The sequence below is a fragment of the Nannospalax galili genome, unplaced genomic scaffold (genome assembly GCF_000622305.1).
Source record: "Nannospalax galili isolate Female #2095 unplaced genomic scaffold, S.galili_v1.0 scaffold682, whole genome shotgun sequence".
NCBI lineage: Eukaryota > Metazoa > Chordata > Mammalia > Rodentia > Spalacidae > Nannospalax > Nannospalax galili.
In genome coordinates, this window is record NW_008348076.1 from 401,933 (window position 1) to 412,296 (window position 10,364).

At 39.4% G+C, this 10,364-nt stretch overlaps 1 protein-coding gene across 3 annotated transcripts in view; it reads left to right on the forward strand.

The window, feature by feature from the left end:
* Kiaa1841 (KIAA1841 ortholog) overlaps window positions 1-10,364 on the forward strand; it is a 75,801-nt gene that overhangs the window by 24,370 nt on the left and 41,067 nt on the right. For 2 of the 3 annotated variants that reach the window (XM_008844479.3, XM_017800966.2), the window contains 4 exons: window positions 1,014-1,072; window positions 3,229-3,389; window positions 9,245-9,331; window positions 9,416-9,526. In XM_008844479.3, the coding sequence (XP_008842701.1) occupies window positions 1,014-1,072; window positions 3,229-3,389; window positions 9,245-9,331; window positions 9,416-9,526 (418 nt within the window). The remainder of the gene's footprint in view (window positions 1-1,013; window positions 1,073-3,228; window positions 3,390-9,244; window positions 9,332-9,415; window positions 9,527-10,364) is intronic. The other variant, XM_008844480.3, reaches the window with a different exon arrangement.

Consider the following 10,364-nt stretch of genomic DNA (forward strand, 5'->3'; position numbering starts at 1 on the left):
GAACTCACTATGTAGACCAGGCTGTCCTTGAATTCACAGAGATCCGCCTGCCTCTGCCTCCCGAGTGCTGGGACTAAAGGTGTGCACCACCACACCCAGCACAATCTTTATTCTAATCAGGAAAAGCACCAGAATGTTTAATTAAATCTCTAATAATTCGGCCACTGGTTCTTAATGGATGGCGTGTCCTAGATACCATTTCCCAAGAAGCTTTTCTACCAGCATTTTCTTCTTTCACCATTTCCATTTGAGAACCTTTAACCTAGAACTGTTACTTAGGAAAATATTGGAATTACTTCGTTAATCATGGTTTACTACAAGAAAGATTTCCCCTACAAAGAGTTTAGAATGAGTGGGAGATAACAGGTTTACTAAAGTTATAGTGTCAGGTTGTGTGCCTGGAGACTCAGTATGCCACTAGTGTGTAACTTAACCATTTTGTCAGCAAATTTTTATTACCTTTCAGAATCTTTTAAAATTAAATATTTATTAGAAAACACTGTTGTCTTTTTGAAATAACTTCCCTAAAAAAAATGCTTTCATTAAATTGTTTAAATGTGAGCCAGGCATGGTGGTGCACATCTTTAATCCTAGTGCTTGGAATGCAAAGGCAAGTGGATCTCTGTGAGACTGAGGCCAGCCTGGTCTGCATAACAAGTTCCAGGCCAGCTGGGGCTACAGGGAGACCCTGTCTCAAACAAAAAAAAAAGAAAAGAAAAAAAAGAAATTTTTCTTGTTTAAATTTTCTCACTGTGGCTTTCGCACAAGTCATCATCTTCAGCTGGAGTCTTCGTACTTAATATGAATCTAATTCAGGGAAAACTTACTGTGTTTTCTCTACACCCTGTGACTTGACATTGGAGTTCTTTTATATATCCAAACTCTGTGATATAAGTATGGTTATATCAAATTGTTTATTAAAGCAACGTCCTCTTTTTAAGGTGAGAAGGAACCTGTTATGAGAAGATTGAGTTAAAAATCAAAAGAAAATTTTATTTTTTTCTTTTTATTAGAGCCAGGAAATGTCATTTCAATTCTTATTTCTTCAGAGTTCTTGAAGATGGATTCATTGGTAAGTTTTAATTTTCAAAATCTAAGCTTCTTTATTGACTTTGCTTTTTTCTGTTTTGAATGTCTGGCGAAGAAGACCTCTTAATAAATACCTGTTAGTTCAAGAGTGTAATTTTATTGAGTGATTTCATTCTGTTGTGAAGGGGTTGAGTCTACAGGCTGTCATTTGGGTGTTACACCTATAATGAAGCAACCTGTATTAGGGACTAAACGGAATTAACTTCATTCCAAGAGATTGTTCCTACTACTAAAAAAAATAACATTTGTTTTGCTACTTAAATAAGTCCTTTAGGCATATCTTGTCTGTGTCTTTTTTTAATATTTTATTTATTATTTTTATTTTATATGTATGAGTGTATTGCCTGCATGTATGTGAGTGCACCCGTGTGGTGCAATGCTGTGGAGGTCAGAAGAGGGCTTCGGATTGCTCTGGAACTGGAGTTAAGAACTATTTGTAGCCTCCATGTGGGTGCTGGGAATTGAACCTGGGTCCTCTGCAAGACCAGTCAGTGCCCTTAACCACTGAGCCATCTCTCCAGCCCTTTGTGTCTTTCAAAGAATGAAGAACAAATATCCAGCTATTAAACAATGTAATTTAGTGTTCGCATCATAGAAACTTGTCTACTGCTTAAGAATAGCTGATAAAATATATACTTATATACATTTAAATTATAACATAAAACATACTCTATTTTATTTAATAAATAATCTGGGCTTCATAGTGAGTTTGCAGTCAACCTGGGCTACATAGTAAATCTTGGTCTCATTAAACATACATACGATTCAAATGATTTTATGTTTTCTTGGTTGACATTTTATAGTTAATGTTTAAACATTTGATCTTAGCTCCTGGTAAAACTGCAGGGCAGCATACGTCTGCTGTGTTGGCAGATGGGAGGCTTGCTTATTTTATTGTTTTGAATTATGCTGGTTTTACTAGTAAAAGTAGTATTTTTTCTGCTCCTCCAGCACCTAGTTTTATTGACTTTTAAGCAGGGACTTCAGGAAAAAAATCAGATTCCTTCAACTTTGCAATTTGAAACTAAAAGATCATTTTTATGCTATCAGAAAAATATTTGGAAGAATGTATAATTACCCCATTTTTACTTTTTTTTTTTTTTTTTTTTTTTTTTTTTTTGTCTTTTTGAGACAGGGTCTCCCTGTAGGCCCAAACTGGCTTGGAACTTGCTATGTAGACCAGGCTGGTCTTGAACTCACAGGGATCCACGTGCCTCTGCCTCCCAAATGCTGGGACTAAAGGCATGTGCCACCACGCCTGGCTCTGTTTTCACTCTTGAAAGCTTATTTGGAGGTTCTAGCAGGGGAGCGCAGCTACTCAGATACCCGTGACGGAAGACCTGTCCTCCTCTATGGGGGAAGGTTGTCCTCTTCAACCAAGGGTGCAGCTTCAGGAGGGACGCACATGGAGCTTTGAGGGAGGAAGGGGGCACCCGCCTAGCTAGCCAGATCGGCTGAATCAACCCTGGCGATCAATGGGGTGACAGATGTCGCAGCCAGATCTCCCTCACATCCAACTGTTTTTACTCTTATAGTAAATAAAGAGAGAAAGAAAGGAGCAAATCCAACCACTGAGAAAATTCTCTTTTTTTAAATTAACTTATTAATTTAAAAAAATGTTTATTATTTTTATCTTTTTCTGTACGAATGTATTGCTTGCATGTGTATAAGTGCACCCATGTTGTACAGTCCAGCAGAGGTCAGCAGAGGGTGTCAGATTTCCCTGGAACTGGAGTTAGAAATGTTTGTTAGCTGGAAATCAAACCCCAGTCCTCTGCAAGAGCAGCCACTGCTCTTAACCACTGAGCCCCAAGAAAGTTATTGAATGGCTGAAATTTTTTGTTACCCAGAGGAATGAAGACTTTGGAGTTTAATTATAGGAAGTCATTCGAATGTACACTGTAGTGTACAGACTGATTTATGCCTGCTCCAGCCTTTAAAAGACTTGTTGCTTGAAATAAGAGAGGCTGGATGTAATTTAATTATGTATGTTTACATATTTTACCCATTTAACAGTGTAGCTAAAACCCTATCCATACATGGATTAGACTTTTAATGAATTTTATGTTTGGAAAGGTATTCTGATATTATCCTTTGTGTTACTGTTTCCAGCATTTTATGTTCTGTGCTTTTTTTCAGGTTGAACAGTGTATTCAGTATTGCCACAAAAATATGAATGCCATAGTAGCTACCCCATGCAACATGAACTGCATTAATGCAAATCTTCTGACACGTATAGCTGACCTGTTCACACACAATGAAGTTGATGATTTAAGAGACAAAAAAGATAAGTTTAGGAGGTAATTTTTTAAAACTTTAATTTAAAAAATAATTATGTTCTGGGGCTGGAGAGATGTCTCAGCGGTTAAGAACACTGGTTGTTCCTGCAGAAGACCTGGGTTCAAATCCCAGCACCCACATGGCAGCTAACAACTCTCTGTAACTCCAGTTCCGGGGGATCCAACATCCTCTTCTGTCCTCTGCAGACACTGCATAACATGGGTGCACTTATCTACACGCAGGCAATACACACATACACATAAAATAATAAATACATATTTTTAAAAATTATGTTCCTACAAAAAATTTGTTCTTAAAAATCTATATAAAATTTATTTCTATTATATTTTACTGAAAAGTCAGTGAGTTCTAATGAAATTAGCAATCATTTAAAAATATTTATTACATTTATTTTGTGTTCATTTGTGTGTACATGCAGGTGCCATGGTGCATGTGGAGATCAGAGGACAGCTTTTCAGAGTCAGTTCTCTCCTTCCACCATGTGGGTCCTAGGGATCAGTACTCAGGTATCAGGCTTGGCAGCAAGCACCTTTACCTGCTGAGCCATATAATAATTTTGTATAACAAACATGAGCTTATGGTAGTAGTGAATTGTGTTAAAATTAAGGCTTTATTATAAGAAGGCAAGTGGTGTAAGATGAGATCAGCAGTAGTCATATCATTTAGAGGCTATTGAGGTCATAGCAAGGAGAATATACCTTATTCTAGGTGCATTTACATACATTGCAGGGGTAACATTCATACAAATAAAATAAAAATAAATAAACTAAAAAACTTTTTTATTTGGTCTTTTTGAGACAGGGTCTCCCTGTAGCCCCAGCTGCCTTGGAACTCATTGTGTAGACCAGGCTGGCCTTGAACTCACAGAGATCCGCCTGCCTCTGCCTCCCGAGTGCTGGGATTAAAGCCGTGTGCCACCACGTCCAGCCCTAAAAAACTTTTTTGAAAAAGAAACAAACAGGTGGGCTGGAAAGATGACTCCCCAGTTAAGAGCACTGGCTGCTCCTGCAGAGGACCCAGGTTCGATTCCTAGCATCCACATGTCAGCTAACAACCATCAATAACTCCAGTTCCAACCATCCATATCTCCAGTTCCAGGGGATCTGACACCTTCTTCTGTCCTCCATGGGCATTGCATGACATGAGTGCATTTACGCACATGTAGACAATACATTTGTACACAAAAAATAATACATAAAATATTTTTTTAAAAAAAACAAAAACCAATAAAAAATTGAAAGGCCACCGCTTCCCCACCAAACTCCAGTGTCACCATTACCACCAGTCAGGTGACTGGGTGAGGTCCATTTTTGAGTTTATTCTGTTAATTTATCCTTCTTGGAGTCAGTAGTAGCCACTCTAAAAGATTTATTTTTTTACTATTAACTGTGTGTGTGTGTGTGTGTGTGTGTAGAGATCAGAGGTGTTGGATTCCCCTGGAGTTGGAGTTACAGGCAGTTGTGAGCCACCTAATACAGATGTGCACTATTTTTTAAATATTTTATTTTTTTATGTGTATGAGTGTATTGATCGTATGTATATAAGTGCACCTGTGTCATGCAAACCCTGCAGAGGCCAGAAAAGGACATTGGAGCCTCTGGAACTATAGTTATGGAGAGTTGTTAGCTGCCATGTGGGTGCTGGGAATTGAACATGGGTCCTCTGGAAGAGCAGCAAGTGTTCTTAACCGCTGAGCCATCTCTCCAGCCCCCAGATGTACAGTCTCAAGCACTGAACCATCTCTCCTGCCCAAGTAGCACCCACTCTAAATAAATTACAGCAGTGTTATAACAATTTTTGGTGTCTGCTAACCTAAATTCTTTAGCTTTGCCTTCACAGTTGCTGCCTGACCATTTTGGGTTCCTTGCATTTCAGTATAAATTTTATAATTAGCTTGCTTGTTTTCTTTTTTTAGGCACATGCAAAGCTCTTGGAATTGGGAGTTCATATTGAACTCTAGTTCAGCTAGGGGTGGTTTTAACATCTTTTAAAAAATACAAATTTTTCAAAAATTATTTTTATGCCAGGCATGGTGCCGCACGTCTTTAATCCCAGCACTGAGGAAGCAGAGGCAGGCAGATCTCTGTGTTCGAGGCCAGCCTGGTCTGCTTAGTGAGTTCCAGGCCAGCTGCAGCTATGGGAAGACCCTGTCTCAAAAAGACAAAAAAGAAAAATTTGTGTGTGTGCGTGTGGAGTGGGGGGCGGGGGGAGTTACCCATGAAGGCCAGAAGAGAGTTGGAGTTACAGGCAGTTGTGAGCTGCCCAGTGTGAGTACTGGGATCCAAATTCTGGTCCTCTGGAAGAGCAGTAAGCACTCTTAAGTGCTGAGCTATCTCTCCAGCCTTGACTTTAGCATCTTAATAATACTGAATCTTATGGTTGGTTGGTGAACACTAGATAACCTTCCACTTATTTATTCTTAGATATATTTAATTTCTTTGGGTTTTTTTTTTTTTTTTTTAAAGACAGGGTCTCAGCCAGGCTTGGTGGCACACACCTTTAATCCCAGAATTTGAGAGACAGAGGCAGGCAGATCTTTGTTAGTTTGAGGCCAGCCTGGTCTACATAGTGTGTTTCAGGCTAGCTGGGGCTATAGGGAGACTCTGTCTCAAAAAGACACACACATACAAAAAAAAGACAGGGTCTCACTATATAGCCCTGGCTAGCCTCAAACTCTTAGGGATCCACCTGCCTCTACCTCTGCCTCCTCCTCCAGAGTGGTGGGATTAAACATTTTCTAGATATTTTGCTCTGAATGATTGCTGAAAAGCATTCAGCTGCAGTTATTAGTGATGAGGAGGCTGAAAAGAGGATATTTTAAAAGAAGGTGATACTAGATTTTTTTATGTGCTTATCAGGATAATCCATTAAAGAAAGAGAAATTGATAATGCAGAGGATCGTCCAAGAATTCAGCCCTTAAGAGGCATAAGATAAAATGAAATTACATAAGAGCAAAATACCCCCAAAATGAGAATGGGATCCAGAATCCGTATTTGTTCTTTAAGAACAGCAGATATATTTTTTAAATATTTTATTTATTTTTTATGTGTCTGAGTGCATTGCCTGCATGTATGTAAGTACACCCATGTCACACAATTCCTACAGAGGTCAGAAGAGGGCGTTGGATCCCCTGGAACTGGAGTTCGGGACAGTTGTTAGCTGACATGTGGGTGCTGGGAATCAAACCCAGGTCCTCTGCAAGAACAGCCAGTGCTCTTAACTACTGAGCCATCTCTCTAGCCAAGAGCAACAGATATTATTCAAGAGGAAATTGTGGCAAACAGGACATGCATATGGAATTAATGACATACCTAAGAGATGTCAAGTTCAATTATATTATGCTTAATAAGTATCGTTTATATAATTCTTAATACTATACCTGGAATTGTTTAAAAACATTATACAAGGATCTGGAGAAGCGGCTCAGCAGTTAAGAGCACTTGCTGTTCTTTCAGAGGACTTGGGTTCAGTTCCTAGCTAACAATCATCCTAAACTCCATTTCTAGGGGAGCTGATGCCCTGTTCTGACCTCCGTGACTATACTATAATTAATCTCTCCCTCCACCCTCCCTCCCTCTCCTCTCCCTCTCCCTCTTTCCTCTCTCCCTTTCCCTCCCTCTCCCTCTTGCACACATGGTACACTTACATGCAGGCCAAACACTCATAGTGGAAAATAAAAATAGTAAGTAAAATATTTAAAAAATTAAAACATGGGACTGGAGAGATGGCTCAGCAGTTTCAAGCACTGATTGCTCTTGCAGAGGACTTGGGTTTGAATCCCAGCACCCACATGGCAGCTAACAACCGCCTGTAGGGAATCTGACTCCCTTTCTGGCTTCCACAGGCACTTACATATGTGCAAGCATAACACTCATACACATAAAAGTAAATTTAAAAATTTTTTAATTAAAAATTTTAAAAAATAATGAGACAATTTAACCTTCTTAAACCTTACGCATGTAGAATAATTAACCATATTGTATTGTATTTTTTATTTGTTCTTTATTTTCTTTACTGTTATTGTGTACTTGTGTGAGTGAGCATGCAAGCATATACCACTGTAAACCTATGGAGGCAGAGGACAGCCTTTGGGAGTCAGTTCTGTTTCCACCATAGGTTCCAGGGATTGAACTCAAGTGTCAGGCTGTGAACCAAGTGCTTTTACCTACTCAGCCATCTTACGGGTCCCATTAACCATATTTTATTGATGAGGAAGCAAAGTTTTAAAAAGCAAGTTGCTAAAACTCATATGCCTAGTTATTGGTAGACTTAGAAAGTTAAATTCTCAAAAATTGCCAGGCATGGTGGTGCATGCCTTTAATCCCAGCACTCAGGAGGCAGAGGCAGGTGGATGTCTGTGATTTCAATGCCAGCCTGGTCTACATAGTTAGTTCCAGGACATCTGGGCCTACAGGGAGACCCTGTCTCAAAAAGGCCAAAAAAAAAATTTTTTTTTTAATCTTGAATAGAAAGGCAGATGTGTATCTGCTTCTTTTATGGTGAAAATATATTCTTGCCAGGTACATGTCGAAATTCCAACACTCAAGAGACTGATACAGGGAGATTGCTGCAAGTCCAAGGACAGCCTGAGCTGCATAGCATGAAACTGTGTCCAAAAACAAAATGGGAGAGAAGAGTGGGCATCATGGCACTCTAGTCTACAGCAGCATTTGGAAGGCATAAAGGGAAGAGGGTCCGGGGTTGAAAGTCAGCTTCAGCTATATAGCAAGTTTGAGTCTATATGAGACCCTGTCTCAAGCAAACAAAAAAGCTGGCAAGATGGCTGAGAAGGCAAGTGTGCTTACTGCCAAGCCTGAGGACTTGAGGGCGATCCCCACAACCCACATGGTGGAAGGAGAGAGCTCACTCCTGAAAGTTGTTCACCTATCTTCACAAGTGCCTGCACGCACACATGCATGCACAAAATAAATAAATATGTAATGAAAAGAAGAAAGAATCTTGATCAAGCAATAGGTTTATTTACTTAGAATATCAAATTTGTAAACTCCCAAAGAGAAACTCTCTAAGACTTATTAATCTTAGTTTATACACGTATAAGTGTGGCAATACTTAGTTTTATCACTATAAACTAACTTTAGGGCTGGGGAGATGGCTCAGTAGGTAAAGTTATTACTAAGTAAGCATGAGGATCTGAGTTCAGATCCCCAGCACCCACATAAAAGCCAGGCTTAGCAGCATGTATCTATAAACCCAGAACTAGGGGGATGGAGACAAGAGGGTCCCGGGGCTCACTGACTAGCCAGTCTAGCCAAAATGGCAAGTTTCAGGTTCAATGAGAGATACCATCTCAAAAACTAAAGTGGAGAGTTGGGCGTGGTGGTGCAGCCTTAATTTAATCCCAGCACTTGGGAGGCAGAGGCAGATGGCTCTTTGTGAGATGGAGGCCAGCCTGGTCTACATAGTGAGTTCTAGGTCAGCTGGGACTATAGGGAGACCCTATGTCAAAAAAAGGTAGAGGGGGGGCTGGAGAGATTGCTTAGCAGTTAAGAACACATACTGCTCTGCTCTTGCAGAGGACCTGAGTTCAGAAGGCTCACTACTGCCTATACCTCAGCTCCAGGTGATCTGATGCCCTCTCCTGGCCTGTGTAGGCACCTGCATTCACATGAGCATACCCCGACACAGACACAGAGAAATACACACAATTTGAAGGAAAGAAAGAAATGTGGAGAGCAATAGAGGAAGAGTCCCAGAGCCAGAGTCGGTCTCTGCCAGCTACACGTGCATGCACAAGTCATGTGTGCACACACACACACGTTTTAAAAAATGGGAAAGTAAAAAACACTAATAAACTAAACATAGAATATAATTTATTGATCATTTTTTTAACAGTAAACTTTTTTGTAAGAAGATTGAAAGATTGTTTGATCCTGAGTACTTCAATCCAGATTCTCAGAATAATGCAGCAACATTGTATAGGTAATGTGTTTTTCCTTTGGTATGCTGGGTATGCAGCTATATTCTTTAATACATTAGATTTTTTCTTAAATGTTTTTGTTATAGATGCTGTTTGTGTAAGAAACTTTTAACAAAAGAAACGGAAAGAAGAATTCCTTGCATTCCTGGAAAGATCAATGTAGATCGACATGGAAATATTATCTATGTTCACATAAGGTGCAGTGAAAACAAACAGCTTTTTCTGTGTGAACTTATAGTGTACTTAGAGAAGCATAACTTTTTTATGGCTTATTGAGACAGGTCTTACTAGGTAGTCCAGGCTAATCTTAAACTTAGTATCTCCTATCTCAACTTGTAAGTGTCAGAATTATATGCAGGTGCCACCATACATATCCTGAATAGCTATTTTTATAAGAAATAGGCCAACATCTCTTCAGTGTATTCCTTTGATTTAGAAAAATGCTACTTTCAAAACAAATCTGTTGCCAGGTCTGGTGACACAAGCCTTTAATCCAAGGACTCAGGAAGTAGAGGCAGGTGGATCTCTATAAGATTGAGGCCAGCTGGGACTATAGGGAAACCCTGTCTCAAAAACACAAAACAACAAAAAAAGCAAAACACCAAAGTTGTTGTAAAAGCTACATTTTGTTTACTGAGGAGTTTCATAATGTTCTAAAACTTCAAAATGATAAAATTTTTAGGTGCTAGTCTTGAAAGATTCTGGTCAGTACCATTAAAATGATTTATCTTGGGGCTGAAGAGATGGCGAATTGATTAAGAGCCCTGACTGCTGTTGCAGAGGACCCTGGTTCGATTTCCAGCACACACATGGTGGCTAACAACTATCTGTAACTCCAGTTCCAAGGGATCTGATTCCCTCTTCTGGCTTCCATGGGCATTGCATGACACGGGTGCACTTACCTACATGCAGGCAATACACTCATATGCATAAAAAATAATAATAATAAAATAAAAATAAAATATTTTAAAAGTTTCTAAGAGATGGCTCAGCAGTTAAGAGTACTGGCTGCTCTTGCAGAGGACCAGGGTTCAA